The sequence below is a fragment of the Urocitellus parryii genome, chromosome 1 (genome assembly GCF_045843805.1).
Source record: "Urocitellus parryii isolate mUroPar1 chromosome 1, mUroPar1.hap1, whole genome shotgun sequence".
Classification (NCBI taxonomy): Eukaryota; Metazoa; Chordata; class Mammalia; order Rodentia; family Sciuridae; genus Urocitellus; species Urocitellus parryii.
The window spans coordinates 207,130,668-207,155,067 of record NC_135531.1 but is presented as its reverse complement, the minus strand read 5'-3'; the positions used below and the strand labels follow the sequence as shown (position 1 = coordinate 207,155,067).

General features: G+C 37.1%; 1 protein-coding gene and 1 pseudogene across 1 annotated transcript in view; one reads left to right on the top strand and one right to left on the bottom strand.

Annotated features, from left to right (window-relative positions):
• Nucleotides 1–2,781: 2,781 nt before the first annotated feature.
• The window catches only part of Stam2 (signal transducing adaptor molecule 2), a 50,566-nt gene continuing 28,947 nt past the window's right edge, over nucleotides 2,782–24,400 (top strand). The window contains exon 1 of the mRNA XM_026388509.2: nucleotides 2,782–2,942. Within this exon, the coding sequence (XP_026244294.2) occupies nucleotides 2,903–2,942 (40 nt within the window). The 5' untranslated portion in view covers nucleotides 2,782–2,902. The remainder of the gene's footprint in view (nucleotides 2,943–24,400) is intronic.
• Nucleotides 20,699–21,201, bottom strand: LOC113182567 (protein C1orf43 homolog; annotated as a pseudogene).

Below are 24,400 nucleotides of genomic sequence, written 5' to 3'. Positions count from 1 at the left end.
ACCCAAATGAGTAAGAAATCCTAAAGAGACAGAATTCAATGGAAATTGGTAAGATTATTTTTTTTTTAAGATTATTTTTTGTCTTCAGGGAGATGGGAAAAGAACTTGTATTAAGAAAAATAAGAGTTATATTTCTTTGCATACCATAATTTGTGGGCTGCTGCTGACATATCTTTTAATTGCCCAATTACTTCATTAGGTGAAGTAACAATCTTGTTTTTAATTCTGGGTTGCTCCTAGTGACTATTTAAAACTTAGATATTGAAAAAACTCACCAAAGCACTGAGTATATACACAGAAATGTAAATACAGGTACTTGAGTATGCTCACCATTAAAAAGGAAGAACTAAGAAACTGTAAAATACCAATGCTGTCCAAAGGCTAACCCTCCATTCTCGGCTCTTAAAACAAGCTCCTCTGAAATATCCTTTCTTATGTCTTTTAAGTGCTGCAATAGTTTTCTAAACTGTTCGCATCTTCTTATTCACAATGTGTCATGCGTAATGATATCAGATTAGTCTGAAATCACTTATACTATTCTGCTGATAAATATCTTTAAATAATTATCTAATGATTTATGTGGTAAAAATAAAATTTTCTAGTTTGATCTTTTAGGCTTTCAATCTGCCTCCTGTTTTCTCTAACTAGCCTTGTTTTCCATTTCAACTTGGAGCCTTAAACCTAGATAAATCCATCTAGAAAGTCTCCAAATATATCTTGAATATCCTAGGTTCAATGATTTTGGAAAATCAGCCACTTCACTTGGAAATCTTTCTCATTTATGCACCTAACTTTGTAGTAAGAATGTACCCCTGTTTTATGAATTATTCTGTGTAATGGTTCTCTCTTCTATAATGACAACTCTTCAATATATATTATAGGTAGTTTTTTTTTTTTGGTGTGTGTGTGTGTGTGTGTGTGTGTGTATTTTGCTGGGGATTTAACACAGCTAAGCAAGTGTTCTACCACTAAGCTACCTCTCCAGTCCTATAAAGTGGTTTTAACTCGTTGATTTAAAAGTTGAAGTAATTTGGGCTGGGGATACAGCTCAGTTGGTAGAGCGCTTGCCTTGCATGCATAAGGCCCTAGATTCAATCCCTAGAATCGCTTAAAAAAAAAAAAAGTTGAAGTAATTTTCAAAATTTAAAAATCAATGAAAAATTGGAGGCTCTAGTAGGCCCACACCTCAACAAATGGCTTAAGTTTGGTAGTAGCTGTTCAGTTAGAAGAAAGTCAAGGACTTCTTTCAAAAAGTTATTGAGCATCTGAGTTATTTCTCACAGTTTAAACCTCTGGGAATGCAGCAATGAACAAAACTGGTCATGGAATTTTATATTCAGATGAAGAGAGTCAGATAACAATCTATTATATTGAAAGACCCTAGCCCAGTTAGCCCAGTTACCTAAGGCCAAGATATGAAACCAAGATATCAGGCAGGCCATAAACAGGTTCAGGCGCCAGGCTTTCCGGACAACCGGTGGAAGAACAGAGCACCCGCATCCTGAGGCATGAATGAATAAACCAGAACAGATAAGCAGGAACTGAAAGAATAGAATGCAGACCTGTGGTTTTTGGAATGCAGACCTGTACCCCCTAGGTGGCCTATATGCTAGATTTAAACAAACCAATAAGAAACCTGTTGCTTCCACGCGCGAAACCTGTCCCAAACCCTATAAAAATCTCTGTATCCCCAAGCCCGGTGTGCCAGTTCACCAAAGCTCTGGCTGAGGTTCTACTGGGCACCCGCAGGCGCCTGTGTCCCAATAAACCACCTCGTGCTTTTGCAGCCAGTGTTCCGTGTGATTCTCCTTGGACAGGGAAACGGGGGTCTTTCATTAACGGGGTGCTTTTCAATATATTATAAAATGATAAATACTATGGGGGGGGGAGGGTAACAGGCAGTTAAGGATAATGCATCTGTGAGCCCGGAAGGGTGCTTGCACTTTTTTCGTTCATGTAAATACCTGGCTATATCCTGTGGGAATCTGGGCTTGTGACTCTTACTAATGCCTGAATCATCATACATGTTATGCACTGCCTCTATAAACTCTGCAAGTCCAAGGGAGAGATTGTGCCTCTTCGGTCTTAGGATTCCCAGAACCAAGCGTAGTTTTAATGAAGGCCACAATGGGAAGCGAGAAGTTGCAAGTCTCCACAAAGCTGTAGTCGCTTCCACCACTTTTCCAGGTGCTTATATTCCGGCGGGGTTTGGTCTGGGCTCTGTAAAAGCGCACAAGAGCAGAGCCAGGCACTTAGCAAACGCTCAAAACCACATCTGTACCGGGGACTCCGTTTCCAGGGTAACTGAACTGTGACGGGAACGTGGTCCAGGATCCACGGCTGCCAGGGACCGAACCCGCAGCCCAGGAATAAATTAAATTTATTTGTGAAAAGAAAGTAGCTCTCAGAGTCAGTTTGCTTCGCGCGAAAAGTCCAAGGCGACAACGCCCCCAGCTGCGCCTCCGCCAACACTGCAGCTTCCGGGTCTCCGGCATCTTCCAATTCTTGGGGAGACAACTTCCGGCCTGAAGGTCCCCGGCTCCGTGGCTCACCGGGGTCCTAGCGAAGAAAAGGTGGCTGCGGCGGCTGCCTGACCTTTGAAAGGATCTGGGTCAGGGGCTGCCACTTCTTCCTGAAGGATGGTAGCAACAGGTGCGCTCGAAGATGTTCGAGGCCTTCTGGATCTCGTCTCGAGAGGAGAGTTGGGGGCGGAGCGCGGGGGCGGAGCTCGGACTTGGAGCTGGCCTGTCAGGCAGGAACCGGGCAGGTGCGGTGGCGGAAGTGTGGGCAAGACGGCCAGAGTTCAGTCTAGCGGTCTAGGAAGCCGCGGTGGGTCACCCAGCAGGGAGCAACTGCCCGGCCTTAGCTGGATCTCAGAGAACCGGGCTCGGGCGCTGACAGGATGCCTTTGTTCGCGGCCAATCCCTTTGAGCAAGACGTGGGTAAGTGCTGTGCCCGGCCCTGTGCTGGTGTTTGTCTAGCTAGAAAGTGGGCGGCGGTGACTCTGGAGATTGGAAAGCTAACTAAGCGGCGAGAGGGAAGGGGCGGTGCCGCCGCCTCGACGTCGGGGTTTCTCTGGGGGTAACCTGGGCGCGTGACTAGTGGCTTGGGGAGTACCTCCTGCCTGAAGTTGGGGACTCTGAAAGGGCCGTTCTCCGTCAACTGCAGAAATGGAGAAGGTCCTGCATTTCACTGGAGACCAAGTAATTGGGGAGTTGATACAAACTTCCTGCTTCTTCCAGAGTTGCCCCAAACGCGCTGCCGCAGTGGGTAGACCCTGTTCGGGCCTCCCAGAACTGGAGACGTGAACTTACTCCCTCTGAATTGGAACTTCATGTTGTTTATGTATGCATCCAAGCCCTGCTAATGCAGCTTCAGGATTTGCGATTGTGAAGGTGCTACGGGATGTTCTGTTTTAGAGTATGAAAAAGAAAACTGTAGAATCTCAAGACAGCTCCCAACAAATAATTTTAGGTGGGATTAAATATTATCTGGTCTAATAGAACTGGTCTTTCAGCGAGTCTAGAATGAGAAAAAGGAGGGTGCGATGTAAGAACTTATTTGGGGGCATTAGAGTAACATTAAATACAAACCGGCTAAGAAAACATTTTTGTAGTAGTAATTAACAGAATTCTAGGTAGATTTGTAGGCTTTAGAATAAAAAAAAAAATTGACTTAAAATTGCCAGAGACACAAAAAATACTGTACATCTTAGCAGTGAGCCATCTGTTTTGTAGTAAGAATTTCTTAGTTGTGAAGTCTGTACAAGGTGCCCCATTTTGGCATGTTATGTAATCCCCAACTATGTTCAAAAGAATCAAGTAATATGAAGGTAAATATTTATAATTATGTATTTATCCTTAATCAGTCTTCAAATATGTATTTCTGTTATTTCATTCAATTTTTAAATTGGTAGATGAACACAAGTGACTGTCATAAATCTAGGAAGCTTCATTCTGGGGTTCAGTTTCTGCTTTTGGAACACTAAATTATTTATTTCAATTGTACTACATTTGTGAGACTGTTATTTTTTATTGTTATTGTGAGGGCTTTCATTTTGTTCTAATGAAATGAAATAAAAGAGGCAAGATAGAATAAGGCAAAGTTTTTTTTTTTCCTCCATACTTGGGATTGAATCCAGGGGCACTCAACCACTGAGCCACATTCTCAGCCCTATTTTATATTTTATTTAGAGATAGGATCTCACTGAGTTGCTTAGCTCCTGGCTTTTGTTGAGGCTAGCTTTGAACCCTGATCAGGACTCCTGCCTCAGCCTCCCTAGCGTCTGGGATTACAGGCATAGCCACTGTGCCTAGTTAAGGCAAAGTATTTTAAAATTTGATAATTGTAAACTTTCTTCAAGGGAATGAAATTAAGGCAGTTGCTGTAAATGGATGGAAATGGAGAACATCATGCTAAGTACAATAAACCAGCAGACTCAGAAAATCAAGTGTCTAATAGTTTTCTCGTGTAAGCTAGAGCAAAATGATGGGGGGAGGGAGGCATTGGATATCAAAAATATACAGGGATATTAATGGAGTAGGTGTTCTAAAGGAGCTGTAAAGTGAGGGGATGGAGATTGACTCAAGCTCCATGCATGTATGATTTTGTCAAAAATGAACCAAACTACATTACAGTATAACTATAATGCTGTAATAATAATTTTTAAAAAGACAACTTTCTTTTAATAGTAGTTTTTCCTGGAAACCCATTGTTTTCTAATTGAACACTTATAAAAGTAGGTTGAATTGCTCTGAGAGTTTCTCTTTTCTAAACCTTCCCTTCATTGACACCTGAGGTTCATATATAGTTTAACAGGTCACTGTTTGTTGATGCAGTAAAAGAGGCATTGGTGAATTTGTATTGATTATTTCATGGGCAGTGCCATCAACCAAAGTTCCAAGTGTTGATCATCTCAGATATAACAGAATTCAGTATCTAAAAGGCAAGCTAAGGATGAAAGAGTTTGATGAGGCTGACCTGTAACTTTTATTCAAGTCAATGAAATCAGAAAAAGTAGGATGGAATAGTAAGGATCTCAAATTGGCCTTAAACTTATGTCATTGAAAAAAATTTATTTATTGCATTTTCCAAATCTTAAAAGCCCCTTTGAATTTTAGTTAAGTAATACAGAGCATTGTTAAACTAGAAATTTCTATAGAAATGTTCCTTTATAGTGTCATTGTCTTTATCATCTGTTCTCCATTTTATTATTTGTGTTTTTTTTTTTTTTCTTTTTTGGTCATACATTGGTTCACTTTTCATTTGGCAAACATGCATTGAATCACTATGTGTGTCAGACATTGTAAAGGTCTGGAGCCACAAAGAAATGAATACACTATGAGTATTCTCAGTTTAACATAGGACACATCCTTTAAGTAGATAATTATTATATAAAGTGATAAATATAGTACAAGAAAGATAGGAGGAATACATGAAATGCTTTACATCTTCCCTTTATTGTTTTAATAAGGTAGACACTGTCTCTATAAAGGTTAACACTCTCTACTTCCTCCATTCTTTCCTGACAGTTCTTCTATTAGCAGGAAGTGACTACCTCTTATATCAGGAAGACCACCTCCTATATAGTAATAATTATCTACCAAAGGACTTTTCAAGGAAAAAGTAAAACATAAGGGGTAGGCTGCGCATGGTAACATGCCTGTAATCCCAGCTGGGGAAGTTGAGGTGGGAGGATCTCAAGTTCTAGCCCAGCCTGTGCAACATATCAAAATCCTACTCAACAAAACAAAACAAAAAAACTAAAAGGACATGAGGAGCAAAACCACAATGGGAAGATTATGGTGGTTATATTAAAGATGTCATTTCCTTGTATTCTGTACTAATTTTTCCAGTCTTACTACAATGGTTCCTGAGTTATGACTTCTTTCTCTGTTCTGCACCCTAACTCCAGTCTTTGTTTGCATATCTTTTTTTCTTTTTTCTCAAGCCAGATGATTTTTTTTTTTTTGGCTAGTTTCTGCCTCTGCTATTTACAATTCCTTTCTATTTGTTTTCACTTTTCAACAACCTTGTTATTTCCTTTCTTAAATATATATTCACCTGTGTCCCACAAGTTGAATGCAATTCTCCCTCTACAAAACTCTTCTGAGACAGCAGTTCAAAGTGTAAACTTTTATGTTAAGAGGATACTTTTCCAAGTGAAAGTTGAACGTGTGTATTGTTATATTTTTGGCTTTTGTTGAGTTAAAAGAACTTGAACAGTGAAGTAGCTTGGGGTTTTCAGTCATGCAATCTTTTTCTCCCATAAAATTTTATAAGAAACCCCAACATAAAAGTAAATAGTGATAGCATTTCAATAACATACTTTTATATATTCAAATTTATAACTTAAGTCAATCCTTAAATGCAATATGGCTGTTATAATCTTTGTAAAATGTTAAAATTCTAGTTATGGATGAAAAGGTACCTTTGACACAATTTTTTCTATATTTTGCTTGCATGGTACCAAAAAACATTACTTTCAGTGGTTACAAATTGTAATTAATGTATTTTGAAGTTTTTAAAAATATGAAATTTTGAGCATAAAATATAAGAAATAACATAAACTTCCACTTTTATCAGCCAACTGTGTAAGCTCCTAATATTTTGATGTATTGGATTCTTTTAATAGAACGTTCAAGATAGTTGAAGTACTTTAGTATTTTTAGCAGCTCTCTGGTTCCATTTTTTTTCTTGTTTCTCTATTAAATATTCTCCAATTAGGAGGAATTCTATTTTACAAATATGTACACCACACATATAAATATACTACATATTATTTTGCCTGTTTTCAAACTTCTTAAAAACACCCTTTTTATTCTGTTATCATTTAGCATTTTTTATGAGTTATTCACATAGATGTTTATAGTTCTAGTTGATTAATTTTAATGGTTATGAGATGTTCCATTGTGTGAATGTGTCATATTTTTATCCAGTCACCTATTGATGGACATAATTGTTTTCAGTTTTTTTTATATTACAAACAACATTGTATTTGAAAGTTCTTAAAAAGTTCTTATCCACATTTTCTTGTGTTTGTGAGTGAGAGATATCTCTAAGGATGTGATTGAAGAATTCTTTAGTATAAGGAATGAAAAGTTGAAAAATAATAATAACGCAGAATTACCCTTTCAAATGTATGTCTGAGGTTTTACTTCCAGCAGCAATGGAAGTGAAGTTCCTATTGTTACAAATCTTCACTAATTCTAGGTGTTGTTAGAATTTTAAATTTATGCTCATTATACAGGTACGAAGTCATACATTGCTTTCATTTCATTTCAATTTCATGGAAGTTGAGCATCTTTTCATATATTTCTCAGTCATTGTGTTTTTTTCTATAAATGACCTGCTGGTTACTTTTGCTCATTATGCTGATGGATTACTTTTTCTTTTTGACTTGTAGAGTTCTTTATATATTTTCTACTAATCTTTGATGATGGAAATTGCAACTTTATATTCTAGATTGTTGCTGCCTTTTGTCTTTGGTGTCTTTTATTGTAAGGAAAATTGTGTGTTTTTTTCGAGTATTTTTTTAATATTTATTTTTTAGTTGTAGTTGGATATGATATCATTAATTAATTAATTTATTTTTATGTGGTGCTGAGGATTGAACCCAGGGCCTTGCGCATGCTAGGCGAGTGCTCTACCGCTGAGCCACAACCCCAGCCCCAGAAAAATCGTTTTAATATAGTGATATTTGTCATTCCATTTTGATTTTATTTTTATTATTTTACAGAAAGACTTCTCTATTGAGAGTTGTGAGGATCCTGTCTTAGTTTCTTCTGAAAGTTTTATAAAGTTTTGATTTTTGCATTTGAGTCTGTAATCCATCAAGACTTTGTATGGGTCCCCGTGAGGGATTTGATTGGATGATCAGTTAATAATAGACAACAATTAGTCACCTACTCAACATGTTTTGAATTATCTGTTCTTTCACTACTATTTTACAACTCTTTCTCTATGCAGTCTGTTTTCTCATATGAGTCCTATGCTTGTGCTTTCTGTTTTACACTATTCTCTTTATCCCTGCACCAGGACCGCTGTCTAACATCAGGAGCCTTTACATTGGTAGTGCAAATCCCCCTTTCTTGTTTTTCTTCCTTTTTTTCAGCTGTTTTTGGCTTTTGTTCTTTTGTGTAAATTTTATGACAGGCTAGTTAACATCATTATAAAAGGGAATTTCTTGTAGAGTCTTTTAGAATTTAAGATAGAATGCATTGTAATTTCTTGTTGTTTCATATCACCTGGTAATAAATTCCACATTTTAGTTCCTTGATAACAAACTTATAGTTTGAAAGTAAGGCAAGAGGGCAGTAGGATGGTTTTCCTTTTTTGAGGGGGCAGGGGGACACCAGGGATTGAACTCAGGGGCACTTCACCGTTGAGCCACATCCCTAGCTCTATTTTGTATTTTATTAGAGACAGGGTCTCACTGAGTTGCTTAGTGCCTCGATAAATTGCTGAATCTGGCTTTGAACTCATGTTCCTCTTGCCTCTACCTCCTGAGCCGCTGGGATTGCAGGCGTGCACCACCGAGCTCAGCAAGAGAATGGTTTTCTACAAGTGAGCATGCAGTGTAATACTGTGGAATTGGTGTTGGGTGAATGTGTTTCTAGCACTGCTTGTTTGTTTAAATAAGATGTTAGGGATTTTTTTATAGTGTTGAAAGTAAATTTTGTTCATAGGCATATAGTAAGAAATATCAGAGTCTAGTTGATCAACAGTTGATAGTCCTAACATCTATTACTCACATATCAAAATAAAACTTAAGGATGTATCATTTCTTTAATTTCTGTTAATTTTTCCCTCCATGGTTGCCTTCATGTGTGTGATGTGCAGCCCTAGGGGATCAAAACTCAGGCCTCATGCATATTAGGCAAGCACTATTATCACGGGGCTTCATTTCTAACTTTCTCCTTGGTTGCTTCTTGTCCCCACCTCCCTTCTTCTGGCTTGATGTTGATGTTTTACTTTTTTATTGTTAGCTTTTTTTTTTTTTTTTTAAATCTCTTTGAAGAATGGAGTTTAACTGTCTCTGTGGCCTGGGCAGACCTCAGGCTCTTTGGCTCAAGCCATTCGACTAGCCCAGCCAAGCTTGATTTTTCACTTTGTTATCAAAATTACAAAAGCATTTTTGGTTATAGTCCTTTTCCTGTTACTGAAATATCAGCTAATCAGCAGCATTTGTCAAACTCCATCATGGATAAAGAATATTGTTTCTAGAAATCTGAGACAGTTGATATTGTCCAAACATTCTTTTCCCTTATCCTTTCTCTTTTAGGACTTAGTTTCATATTGGCTTATTGGCATCTTCAGCTCTTCTTGCTGTAATAAATATTGCTTATTTTTTGACTGTTTTGTTAATGTTTTCTTAATGGTCTTGTAAACTTCTGGTGCATGAAGAACAGGCACATCTCTGTCCCTTTAACAGCCTAAGGAACACTTACAGTTCTAGCTATTGTTAGTTTTGTTGAGCCCTTTAGTTACTTGCAGTTAAGGAATACTTGAAGTAGTTCTAGTTATGGCTTTTAATGGAAACACAAAGCTGTGTTTAATTAATAGCTCTCATTTAACAAAATAAATAAATAAATAAAATCATGGGGTTGGGGATGTGGTTCAGTAATAGAGCATTTGCTTAGGATTTGCAAGGCCCTGGGTTCTATCCCTAGCACTGTGGGGGAGGGGTTGCGGTAAGGATGAAATGATGAAGAATTATAAAATTTTGTTATGCAAAGTTTTATTCGTATTTTGTTTTTGTTTTTGAAATGGGCTTTTGCTTGTTTCTGAGTCTGATTTTGAATACCCTGGGCTTAAGTGGTCTTCCTGACTTAGCCTTTTCATGTCACTGCCCTTGGCATTATTTAGTGTAGTTTTTAAATGAATGCATGTAGGATATAAATCTTACTTAGTTAAAAAAAAAAAAACTTTTTTGGTGGTACTGGGGATTGAACCTGGGGCTGCTCTATTACTGAGCTATTCCCTACAGACATTTTTGTTTTTTATTTTGCAGTGGGTCTTGCTTAGTTTCCCAGACTGACCTGGAACTGATGATCCTCCTGCTTCAACCTCCTGAGTAACTAGGAATACAGGTATGTGCCACCCGTGCCTGGCTATTTAGTAAACTTTTTATTCAATTGAAAACGTGAGCTTTTCCTTTTCTTAGTAAATATTCCCGTATGGCCAGGCACAGTGGCACACATCTATAATCCCAGCAATTCAAGAGGCTAAGGGAGGAGAATCGAAAGTTTGAGGCCAGCCTTCACAACTTAGTGAGGTCCTAAGCAATTTATCAAGATCCTGTCTCAAAATTTAAAAAGGGAGCTAGGGATGTAGCTCAGTAGTAAAGCATACCTGGGTGTTCAGTCCCTAGTACAAAAGAGAAAACAGAAAGCAAAACATTGTTCCATATGGAGCACTAGTTTGCAACTTGAGAATTGTAGTGACTTAATTTTAGTTCAGTTGCACTAAACAGATATTTAATTCTTGTTCTTGGCAGCTCTGCTTAAAGAAATCTTGCATGTGCAGTATTATAGTTTTCCTGGTAATGCTAAATACTTGAAGTGGAGGCTGAAGAAGAAGAATTTTTTTTATATTATTGCTTTATTTGAATCTGTTACCTAATAATAACTGTTTGTATTTAATATAGAAATTGAAGGTCATTGTGACAGATATCAGGGAATGGTCTATTATCCCCTGAAAATTATTGCTATTTTGAAATAGCCACCTATTTATTTTTAGCCACTATTATTTCAGTTTCATGTCATAATTTTATCAGTATCTGATAGTGTAGTTTTAAAATTTTTTTAGCCATTCAAGTGTGTATCTCATTATGGTTTTAAAATGAATTTACCTGACAAATATTGGTGTTTGGCACCTTTATATGTATGTATTTGCTAAATGTATATCCTCTCTTTCAAAGTGCTTATTTAAATCTTTTGCTCATTTTTTCTTTTAATTTTCACAACTCTTCTTTTAAGCGTGAAGCCATCTTAATTTCCATATTACAAATGAGAACATAGATTCAAATTTGAGTCAGAGCTGAGGTAACAAAGTTCTTACACTAGTAAGTGAGCTTTTCCTTTTCTTAGTAAATATTCCTGTATGGCCTGGCACAGTGGCACACATCTATAATCCCAGCAATTTAAGAGGCTAAGGGAGGAGGATCGAAAGTTTGAGGCCAGCCTTCACAACTTAGTGAGGTCCTAAGCAATTTATCAAGATCCTGTCTCAAAATTTAAAAAGGGAGCTAGGGATGTAGCTCAGTAGTAAAGCATACCTGGGTGTTCAGTCCCTAGTACAAAAGAGAAAACAGAAAGCAAAACATTGTTCCATATGGAGCACTAGTTTGCAACTTGAGAATTGTAGTGACTTAATTTTAGTTCAATTGCACTAAACAGGTACACACACAGTATGCTGATCATCTCAGTCTGCAGAGGACATACACTTACCTCCAGCCTATCCACTTTGATTCTTCATCTGTGACTTTTTTGAGGTGTTAGTGACTTCTTTTTTTCTTTTTTTTTAAGAGAGATTTTTTTTAATATTTATTTTTTAGTTTCCAGTGGACACAGCATCTTTATTTTTTATTTTTATGTGGTGCTGAGGATCGAATCTAGCACCTCACACATGCCAGGAGAGCACGTTACCGCTTGAGCTACATCCCCAGCCCCTGTTAGTGACTTCTTTATAGATTCATTTTTCCTTTTTCCTAGCCATTAGTGTCTTACACATGATGCTTCCTGATAGGCCTATTACAATAGAAATTGTACTTATTTATGCTTCTGTCCTGTTCTGTAGAGAGAATTCTAATTCTCTAATGTAAGAGTGTATGTGGAGCTTAGAAGGGTTGTGATTCTCACCTAACAGGATTACAAAGGACATTTGGGCAGAAACAGCCAATAAGAAAGTAAATTTGCCCACATATAAAATCTGCCTCTAGATTTTTTTTGCCTTCATTTTAACAGCTGGTTTTAAATAATAAAAAGCAATGCAAGGTGATTTTGATCCCCCCCCCTGCTTTCCTCTAATCTGCTCTATATGCCTAACTCCCAATTCCTCCTAGTCCCTGTAAAAAATGTTGGTGATGACATGAGAAATGTAAAAAGAGTGACAATCACTGTTCTGAATTCTACCAGAAGAAGCTCTTAAATATATCATGTTATTATATGATGTTTTAATAAATGGAGTTAATTATGCCATTTCGCCTAGTCCTTCACTTATAAACAGGAGTTGAACTTGAATTTGTCCTATTCTGCATGTTTAAGATGTTCACACATAGGGAAACTGAAAACTAACTTGTTGGGGGAAAGGCAGTGTAGTATAGTGGTTTGAAATTGAAGCATATACCCTGAGCCAGACTGCTCAGAGTGAAATCTGTTATTCTACTTACTGACTTTATAATCTTGTGCTAGTTACTTTTCTGTACCTGTTTGCTCGTCTATATAATGGGAATCCTCTATTTTGTGAGAGAATAGATGATTTAGCCTATGTAAAATACTGAAATATTTCAGTATGTAAAATACTGAAAGCTATTACTTTAATTGCTATTAATATTTTTAACTAAATTATCTATTATCCAGTTCTCAGGATTGTAAGTTGGTTTTGGAAGGTATTCATAGTGTAAGTAGGATTTATATTGCTCCTTTTCCCAGAATAAACTGAAGAAATACATTCATAAAAGTTTACCCAAATAAGAACATTAAATGGAAACGAAGATTAATGAGAAAATATATTTGTTTAACCTAATTACTACAGAATGCTAAGTATGGTTATTGTCATTGGAGACAGAGAAGGGGGTGAAATGTAATAATCTATAAGATTGAGATATTGGACATTTGAATATTTTAATCTAAATTTAACTACTTAAGAATTGTGTCTATAAAATAACAATCATATAATTTTAGTGTAAATGTATGATTTATTCACAAACTAGGAAAAATTGGGGGTGGGTATCAGGGATTGAATCCAGGGGTGCTTAACCACTGAGCCATATCCCCATCCCTTTTTGTATTTTATTTGGAGACTGGGTCTCACTGAGTTGCTTAGGACCTCGCTAAATTGCTGAGGTTGGCTTTGAACTTGTGATCCTCCTGCCTCAACCTGAGTTGCAGGTGTGTGCTGCCACGCCCCTTGGTTCTTACATTTTAAAATAATTGTTTAGTTTATAATAAAGTGGTTCAAGGGCATGATTCTGTCTTTAGAAGCTGTCAAATATGGTTACCTGTTAGATTCCAGAATGAATTCTTTCATTTACTTGCTTTCTATATTGTAGTGTTTCTGCTTGTGGGGAAAGAAAAAATGTCTTTTTTTTTTTTTTTTTTTTACTCTTTCTCCCTGTTTTCATAGTGTAATTGTAACATTTTTTTTTGAATTGGGTTTTCTTCAACTAATACATATGAAGCTATATTTTCCCCCTTAGATTGCTGTGCTCTGAATGTGTCCCCCAAATTTAATCTGTTGGAAACTTAGTCCGTAGTGCACCCATGTTGGAAGTTGGGGCTTCTGGGCGGTGTTTCAGTCATGATGGCGCTGCTTCCAAGAGTGGTTGATGCCACTATAAAAAGGGCTTATGGCTGGGTGTAGTGGCCCATGCCTCTAATCCCAGCTACTTCGGAGACTGAGGCAGGAGGATTGCAAATTCAAAGCCAGCCTCAGCAATTTAGCGAGATCAGGACCCCGTCTTAAAATACCAAAAAAGAAAAAAAAAAAAAAAGATCTGCGGATGTGGCTTATTGGCTAAACACCCCTATGTTCAATCCCCGTTACCAAAAAAGGAAGGGGTGCGTATGGGAGTGATTTGCTCTCTTGCCTTTCCATCTTCTGCTATATGACAATTCAGCAAGAATATTTTCCCAAATGCAGGATTCTCAGTCTTGGACTTTCTAACCTCCAGGAATGTTAGAAGTAAATGTCTCTTCTGAAAATTACCCAATATCAAGAATTCTGTTATAGCATCACAAATTGAATTAAGACAAAAATCTAAGCATTACTTTCAGTTATGTCTAAAGACATTGATATATCATCAGAAATTTTTATGTTGTCTTCTGTTATAGAATTTTATCTATATGTTCTGTTATTTTCCATGTGGCTGCAAAATAAAAATACGTGGTGATTAGATAATATGCTGAATAAATTGTTCTAGATTATTTCCAATTTTTATAGTTCAGTAACATTTTTACTCCAACAACAAACCTTATAATCCCATGGGCATAGAATTTTACAGAACCTATCTCATTTTTAAATTACAGAACTATGAGCTAATAGTGCATTGTTAATTTTGTGGTAATTTGTTCCTTAGCAAGTTTAAAAGCACAGTGAGATTCTGGTTATTTTTCAATCTTCCTTTCTTCCTATTCAAATTTTATGACTTCTATTGACCTCTATTCATGTTTCCTAAGCCTATTTTTACAATCTTAGATTTAAAAAGTTCACTTAATGACTTTTAAGATTTTGAACTTTTCAGTTCAGAGATTCCATTTTTATAGTTTGTTTTTTTCTGCTGAGTACTTACTGTCTACTAACTTATTGTACCTTAAATTTTTAAAAATATGTGTAATGATTGCTCTAAGATTCTTTTTATTTTTCTAATTCTATTATTTGGATCATACTGACATCTACTTTTGTTAACTACTATTTTGACTATGGAGCAGTCTTTTGCATATCTAATAATTGTTACTTTTATGCTGGACACTGATTGTTCTTTTAGAGAGGCTGGATTACATGGTCTTTCTGTAAAGGGTATTGAGTTTTGTTCTGTTGGGTAAGTTGTTTAATTAAAGGTTCTTTTAGGTTTTGTCAGGCTTGATTCTATTCTTTTGTAAGGCAGGCCCATTTCAATTATGAACTTTGAATTTTTTAAATTCTAGAGGACTTTTACTTCTAAGGTGTAGCCTTTGGAGGGTTATATCTAAATGATGTGTTCTCTTTGCCTTTAGTTAGGTCAATCAGGCTAAACATGCAAGCATACAGATACCATATGACATACTATACTATATCATACCATACCATAGATTGAGTGGTTTGATATTTGTTCCCTCACGGTTCTAGGTAATGAAAGTCTTAAGATCAAGGAACCAGAAGGGCTAGTGTCTGAGGCTCCTCCTTTGGGTTGCTTGGGTTGGAGGCAGTCTTTCCCCCCACCAACCCATGTTGTCATATGGCTTTTGTTTGGTGTATGCACATGAAGACAGTGCCTTAGTTCTCTGGTCTCCCTGCCTCCCTCCTGCTCCTCTCCTGTTTCTTTCTCCTCTTCTTGTTTATCTTTTTTTAATTTTTTCTACTGGGGATCAAATCCAGGGTCTCGTGACCACTGTGCCACTGAGTTACATCCCTTGGCATGGTCTCTCTTTTTAAAAGTAGGTTTATCTTGGGATGAGGGCCCCATTGTTATGATCTCATTTAACCTTCAGAGTGTCCCTACCTCCATATTCAGCCTCACTAGGATTGGGGCTTCATTATAGGAGTTTTGGAAGGGACATAAACATTTCAGTCCTTAATAAGCAGGATAACTCCTAGGATATGAACTTTCAGCTGCATAGTAGGTCATCTCTGGTTGACCTCCTAGACTCAAATAGTGTGTGTGTAGTTCAACTCTTGACCAAGAACTTGTGGCAGCAGAATACAACAGTTACTAATATGGCATTATGTAAAAATGTGGATGTGTAACCGATGTGATTCTGCAGTCTATATTTGGGGTAAAAATGGGAGTTCATAACCCACTTGAATCTAATGTATGGAATATGATATGTCAAGAGCTTTGTAATGTTTTGAACAACCAATAAAAAAAAAGAAGAAGAACTTGTGGGAAATTCCTGTGCTTAGAAGAATGGTTTCTGTCTCCTGGTTCTTCTACTTGGGCTCATCTTCCTTGTGTTGGGATAGGACAGTGTTTACAGGTAGAGGTTTACTTCATATTTCTTTTCCCTCAAAGATCTCAAAACTGCACTGCCTATTATTCATTTTCTGAAAATAGTAGCCTTATCTATTTTGACTTGTTTCATGGTTGTTTTTAGTAGGATAGCAAGTATGATACCAGATACTTTGTCAGATTTGGAAGCAGAAGACCAGTCCTCAGTTTTTATTTCCTAACATAATGGAGGAACTCTAAAGATTTCTTACAGGTATTCTTGTTTTGTGTAGTTATAATTTTTTTTTCATTATCAATAGAGCCTATTTTATTAAAAGTTTTGTGGAGATTTGGAGACTTTTTAGAGCTGTGTTTTGAACATAATGGGACTGTGTAGAGGGGGAGCCTTTTTGTTCCTTGTAGTTATTGATGGAATGATTCATATGATATTGTTAGAGTCTTTCTGAACTATTTTACAGTGTATTTGAGGCTTTGTATCAAAGCCTGGTGATGAAATGTTATGATTTACACCCACCGACCCTGACAGTTTAGAATTTAGGCTCTAGGCGGGCTCTTTCAACACTCTCCTTCTCTTTGCCTTTGACACAGGATAATGAAAGGTATGGCTCCAAGACTGGGCACAGTGACATGCTATAAAAGAATGGTTTCTTAATTATAATATTTAAAATTTTCCAGGAGTTTAAAATACTACTGAGTACGTAATTTAACTGCTATTTAGTTCACTTGAAAAATGAAGTCCTTTTTGGCAGGCCATTATAAAGTCTTCAGATTTTATACTTTTTTAAAAGAATAATTATGAGTCCTTTATTTGTAAAGAGTAAACTAGGTTTGACAAAGCATTCAAATCAGGATTTTTCCATTTTCTATGAAAATCAAATCAAGTAAACAATGTTTTTTTCCTATACTTTTGAAATTATCGGAAGGCATTTGGGGGTGTCACAATGGGCTTCATATTTGATTGAATTACATGTCTTAAATTAAAATAATCTTGAAAAGTTAAGTTCTAGTAGAACTGAGTGGGTTATTAGATAGTCTAAAATTTAATTGTGTGTGTGTTCCAGTGTTTGTGTTTGTACTCCTACACTTGGGTACTTGCAATTTGGTAGTTCCTGATGCTAGTTTCTCAAATTCATGAGCAAAGGGTAGATTCTTATATGTTGAAACCACTGACCAAAAATTTGTGCTAACATTTTTCTATTCCTACCTTATACCATATGTGAAGTTCTAGATAGGCCAAATGAAATTCATATTCACTAAAGATTTACATGGAAAAAAATAAACAACATACATACAAAAGATAATCTGAGTGAATTTTTAATCTTAAGGTAGTTCAAACAGGATGTCAAGTAATACTGTAAAAAGAAAGTATAGTAATGTCCTACAGCAAAAAGAAACAAAACTTCACCTTAAGAGGAAAGAGCAGCATGAAACCAGTAAATTATATGTAATACGTGTGATTTTCTCTTCAGATGCAGAATACAAAACCAGTCTGTCTCTGTCTCTCTCTCTCTCTCTCTCTCTCTCTCTCTCTCTCTCTCTCTCTCTCACACACACACACACACACACACACACACACACACGCAGTCCTTTGCCTCCTTCTGAAGCATTGTCTTCACTGCTTAACTCTGTCTCCTACTTGAATCTTGGCAGAGAAGTAAGGAGAGACCTGGAACTGCAGAAGCCCACGTGCACTGATGCCTTTTACTACCTACCACTTGGTGTTGCTGTTGAAGCTTGGTCCTAAAGTCCCTTTGATGTTTGTCTGCTCAATATTGAAGCTGGTCTAGAACTTTGTATAGGCTTCTCCAGGGTTACACTGAACATCATAGATCTTTTGCTTCATTTATTCCAAAGTGCTCTAATGTTTTCTACATTATAACTATTGTTAACCAGGATAATAGGGCATGAAGGAGCAGCCAGCATTATTCATTTACTCATTGAACAAGTACTTATTGATATTTACTATGGCCCTAGATACTGTTTTATGTACTAGAAATAATATTGGTAACAAAATTTCTGCCAGAATGGAGCTTATATTAATTTTCCTGGGTAGGGAGACAAATAATAAACAAGATAAAGTATTATGCTGTGAAGTAGCTACAGAAAGGCCTATGCACAAAATTCTACCCTCCTTTGATTTTAATATTTGGTCTTTATGGGGCCTGATATGAATGTTATCCATAACAAAGAAAGAGACTGAGTACCTAATGAATATAAAATCATAGTGTGCAGATAACTTTTCACCAGCTTGATTTTGTGCCCATTCTCTTCACCTCTCTCCTTCTCTGGCTGCCTTTCCCTCCCCGCTACAATGGTACATCATGCAGCTGTTAAAGGTATTGATATAAATCTATATTTATAAACATGGAGAAATATTTATAATAAGTGCAAACCTAAGTTTCAAAAAGATACATTTCGTGTGATCACAGAATTAATGGGGAAGACTTTCTAACTCTGAGTTTCAGTTCTGTTACTTAGAGCCTGTGCTGCTGCCTCCAAGTCTTTAAAAAAATTATTTTTTAATCTAAAAAATACACATGACAATATATATGTCAAAATATACATGACCGGGCTGGGGATGTGGCTCAAGCGGTAGCGCGCTCGCCTGGCATGTGTGCGGCCCGGGTTCGATCCTCAGCACCACATACCAACAAAGATGTTGTGTCCGCCGAGAACTAAAAAATAAATATTAAAAAATTCTCTCTCTCTCTCTCCTCTCTCTTTAAAAAAAAAAATATATACATGACCATAGAGTGTATTTTGACATATATACATGGAGTATAACTTATTCTAATTAAATCCCATTCTTGTGGTTGAACATGATGTGGTGTTACACTGGTTGGGTGTTCATATATGAACATAGTAAAGTTATGTCTGATTCATTCTACTGTCTTTCCCATGCCTATCCTTCCTCCCTTCCTTTCATTCCCATTTGTCAAATCCAATAAACTTATATTCTTCCCTCCCCTCCCCTTTATTGTGTATTAGCATATCTCTGATGCAGATGCATATCAGAGAGAACATTAGACCTTTGGTTTATTTTTTGGATTGGCTTATTTCACTTAACATGATAGTCTCCAGTTTCATCCATTTACTGGCAGATGCCATAATTTCATTCTTCTTTATAGCTGAGTAGTAATATTCCATTGTGTGTATGTACCACATTTTCTTTATCCATTCATTTATTGAAGGGCACCTAGTTTAGCTCCATAGCTTAGCTATTGTGAATTGAGTGGCTATAAATATTGATGTGGCCAAGTCACTATAATATGCTGACTTTAAATCCTTTGGGCATATGCTGAAGAGTGGGATAACAGGGCAAATGGTGGTTTCAGTCCACATTTTCTGAGGAATCTCCGAACTGCTTTTCAGAGTGGGTTGCACCAATTTGCTGTCCCACTAGCAATGAATGAATGTACCTTTTCCCCCATATCCTCACCAATATTTACTGTTTCTTGTATTCTTTATATACATACATATATATGTATAAAATATAAATATATTACTAATTAGACATGACAGTAGAATGCATTTTGACACATCATACATAAATGGAGTATAACTTCTCATTTATGGGTTGTACATGATGTAGAGTTACACAGAACATGTAATCATATATGCACATAGGGTAATAATCTGAGATTCTTTCTACTGTGATTCCTACCACCCATGTCCCCTCCCGTCCCTTCACTCCCCTCTGTCTAGTCCAAATCACCTCTATCCCCCGACCCCATTGTGAATTAGCATGGGCATATCAGAGAAGACATTTGGCCTTTGGTTCTTTGGGATTGGCTTATTTTGCTTAGCATAATATTCTCCATTTCCTTCCATTTACTGGCAGAGATGCCATAATTTCATTGTTTTTAAATTATTTATATTCTTGATAATTTCCATTCTTTTTAAATTTTTTAATAGTTCATTTTATTAAATAACTAATCCATAAAACCAGACCAGTACACTGCTCTATGATCATCTTGTATCTTGGCATAGATTATTCCAGGTATCAGAACATTTCCTTTTGTTCATTTATTCACAACAGAGATTGAATGAAGGTAAAAGGGCAGATCCTTGTACACGAGGAAAATTGTGTTAATGTTTCAACACATCCTGGTTTAAGTGGAGTGTCAGGTTAGGTTGTTCCACATACCACCTACTTCCTTGCTCTATCCCCAATTCTGTCCACCTTTTCTACCAAACAACTCTTGAGACACCCTAAAACCAAGCAGTTCTCGTTCAATTGAGTACAATAGGATAGACATGAAGATACCTTTCACATTTGGGATTAAATAGGCTGGAATAGGTGAACTATGGCCAAAAACAATTGAAGATTTTAAAGAAAGCTGTGACAGAAATAGAAATGACATCTGAACTCAAATATAGAAAAAAAAATTCTACTGGGGGGGGGGAATCTTAGCTGATGTTCTGAAAATGCCTGTAATAAAGAGTTGGGGAATGACCTTTCAGATACGACTTTAAGAACCCTGGATACTACAGGAGCTTTGGTTAACACAGTCTGGGCCTGCTGAGCCAGATTTCCTGAGGGCTGCCCAGCAGACAGCCTGTTTTGAATACCACAGCTGTCTGGTTCAGTCTGTAGCGAGAGTCCTTCAGCTCCATCACAGAGTGCTCTCCTATGTGTTATAGTTGTCCTTAAAGCTCTTCAATTCCAAGAAATGCTTTGCACATTTACTCTTCTCTGACTGGAGGGAAGGTATGTCATTTGGATTGAAGTTGGGGAGAATTCAGGGGACTGAGTTAGGTCTTTGGCTACTGACTGGTGCTGTCACTGAGAGCTCCCAATTCTTGCTTTGACCACAGTGGCCAACTCACTCAGGCTTCTTGATAGCACAGGTACTCTCTCAGGCCAAACACCCATGTCCCATAGTGAGCTGTCTCATATCCATCCAGCAAGGTATTGATAAGTACTCTTTCCACTTGAAAAGAGTACTAGTGTTTTCCAGATCTAGCAAGTAGGAGTGGAAATTCAGCATGAAATGGGATCTCAAAAGTATGGATAGCATCCAGAGCTTATAGAGGTAGTTGTAGCAACTTTGATTTTCCTGACTTTCCAGTTGCAGTTTTGCATCATCATCTGCAGGGAGGTGGGGTTCATACATGATATCCTGAATCCTGGATAGTAGAATATCAATATCTTCTTTCAAGTTCTTGGGGGCATTGTGTCCCACAGGGACATGAGGTCCCCTTCTAGATTTCATTGCAAAACGCATGATTTGCCTCTTCACAAAAATAAATAGTAGTACAAATACCAGGCTCCCGTAGGCCATCACCAGCACGATATTCGTCCTGAACATCCGGTTACTACTGTATGCCATGGCCTCCCTCCTTGCCCAGAACTGTTGGGGTTTTCTCGCTGTCCTGCCTGTTAGCCCCAGCTCCACCTAAGCAGTGGGCCTGGGTTCCCTGGAGCTCCCTGGCCATTTCCTTAGCAGGCAGAGTTGGGGAGAACCAAGCCAGACCCACCCTGAAAACATGGCTGATGGGTGGGCTAGGAAAGGAGGATGATGTCTTCCTGCTTCCCTCCCAGCGTGGGACTCAGGCAGGCAGTTGATAATTGCCATTTTGATTGAAGTGAGATGGAATCTCCATTGAGTGATTAAGCATTTACTTCTCTGTGGATGAGTTTTTGCAGAGGCTTTCCCCTGTAGGGAGAGGCTTGCCCCTGTCTGGTGCTAAGGCATGCCCATTACTGTGGTTCACAGTAGCAAGTCTATTTGCTTGGTTGACTCCCGATATTTTATTTTATTTTATTATTTCTTTTGTTTCTCATTTTGTTCATAATTTAACCAGGAAAGGGTTATTTGTTATCTACATGTATAGAAAAAAGTCTACAAAGAGGGCTGAGGATATAGCTCAGTTGGTAAAGTGCTTGCCTTGCATGCATAAGACCCTGGGTTCAAATCCTGCCCCCCCCCCCAAAAAAAAAGAAAGTCTACAAAGATATACCATGATTTTAAAAGGAACTGGTTGATGTTTTTTTCTTATCTTTTTGAATTCGTTGAATTTATAAAATATGTAATTAGGACACAATTAAGATGGATACAGTGCCATATTCCTGTATTCTCAGCTACTCAGGAGATTGAGGCAAGAGGATTGCAAGTTCCAGGCCAGTATGGGAAACTTTGACCTATGCCAAAATAAAATAAAAAGGGCTGGGAATGTAGTAGCTTAGTAGAAAAACACCTCTAGTTCAATCCTCAGTACAGGGGAGTGGGGTGGGGTGGGAAAGCATTTAAAACCTTTAAAAAATATAATCAGGTCTGATTTTCCATGTAGAATTCTTCTTTTTACAGGAAATAAGCTGGACCTGATATTCTTCTACCTTCATAATTGGTACTTGGGTCTAAAACTTAAAAGAGGCAAGAGTATATTACTTTTCCAATATTACGGATTTGCCATTTCATCGTGTTAAAATAATATGTGTTTTTGCATTCTATCCATAGTGTTAGGCCATTTGCATGGTTTTTTAAAAAGTGAGTTCCAACATTTAACTGAAGTTAACTGATTTCTCTTTCCTTCTTGGAAAATAGAGCTGTTCTCTAAGCTTCTTTTTCTTTTTCTTTTTAAAATTGGATACCAATATGTAGAAAAATGAAAGTAGATCCCTATCTGTCACCCTGCACAAAACTCAAATTGAAATGGATAGAAGACTTAGGAATTAGACCAGAAACCTTACAAGTGCTAGAAGAAATCATAAGTTCAACACTCCCTTATATGTGTTGGCACCTACTTCCTTAACAAGACCCCCAAAGCACAAATAAAACCAGGAATTAATAAGTGAGATACCATCGAGCTAAAAAACTTCTGCACAGCAAGGAAAACAATTAAGAGCATGAAGAGAGAGCTTACAGAATGGAAGAAAATCTTGGCCAGCTACTCCTCCAATAGGGGATTGATATTCAATATAAAAAGAACTCAAAAAACTTAACACCAAAATATATATAACCCAATCAATAAATGGGCAAAAAAATTAAACAGAAACTTCTCAAAAGAAGAAACACAAATGGCCATCAAATATGGCCATTTGAAAAAATATGAAAAAATATTCAACATCTCTAGTAATCAGGGAAATGCAAATCAAAGCTGTGCTTAAGATTTCATCTCACTCCAGTCTGAATGGCATTGATAAAGAACATAAACAATAATAAATGCTGATGAGGTTGTGGGGGAAAAGGTATACTTGATGGGACGATGGACTAATACAACCACTCTGGAAAGCAGTATGAAAATTCCTCAAAAAACTAGGGCTGGGGACTGGGGTTGTGGCTCAGTGGTAGAGCCACTTGTCTCGAATGTGTGAGGCACTAGGTTTGATCCTTAGTACCACATAAATAAATAAAATGAAGATATTGTGCCCATCTATAACTAAAAAAAAAAAATCTAAAAAAAAAATGGCAAGACTTGATTTAAAAAAAAAAAATTAGGCATGGAACCACCATATGACCCAGCCATCCCACTCCTTCATATTTTCCCAAATGATCTAAAATTGTCATACTGTAGCAATACAGCCACAATGTTTATAGCAGCCAAATTCACAATAGCTAAATTATGGAGTCAACTCAGATGTCCATCAGTAGATAAATGGATTAAGAAATGGTGATGTGTATGTATGTGTGTTTAGTTTCTACTTAGCCATAAAAAGAATGAAATTATGGCATTTGTTGGTAAATGGATGGAAATGGAGAATAACATGCTTAATGAAATAAGCCAAGCTAAAAACTAAACTCAAGGGTCAAATGTTTTCTTTCATATGCGGAAGCTAGGGTAAAATAAAGTGGGGGGGAGGGAAGAATAGGATAACATAAAGGGAAGATCAATATTGTAGAAGGGGGAGATGGAAAGGCAGAGCAGAGGGGAAGCACTGCAGAATGAATTCTTTTTTTTTTTTTTTTTTGAGAGAGAGAGAATTTTTTAATATTTATTTTTTAGTTTTTCGGCGGACACAACATCTTTGTGGTGCTGAGGATCGAACCCGGGCTGCACACATGCCAGGCGAGCGTGCTACCGCTTGAGCCACATCCCCAGCCCGCAGAATGAATTCTTAAAAAATCATGTGTATATATAAATATACCACAGGGAACTTCACTTTTATGCATAGGTAGAAAGAACCAATCAAATATAAATTAATAGACAAGTGAAAGGGCGTCTAGTAGAGTAGAGGAAGGAGAATGGGAGAAGGGAGGGAAAAGGGAGAGAAACAGTGGGATCATGAACTGAAATCAAATTTAATGCATAAATGAATTTGTCAGGATGAACCCAGCTACTATGTATAATTATAAAGCTCTAATAAAAAAATTATTCCTTGCCATAAAAAAGAATATTATTCTGGATTCATATATTCTTCCTATGTATTTGTGTGTGTGTGTGTGTGTAGGTTTTACTGTGTTTGAAATTACAGGATATATTAGTTTAGAGGGGAAAATGCATATATATATATATTATTATTTTTCTTCGTAGTGCTGGGATGGAACCCAGGGCCTCGGGTGCACCTCTGTACTCCCAGCACATAAAATT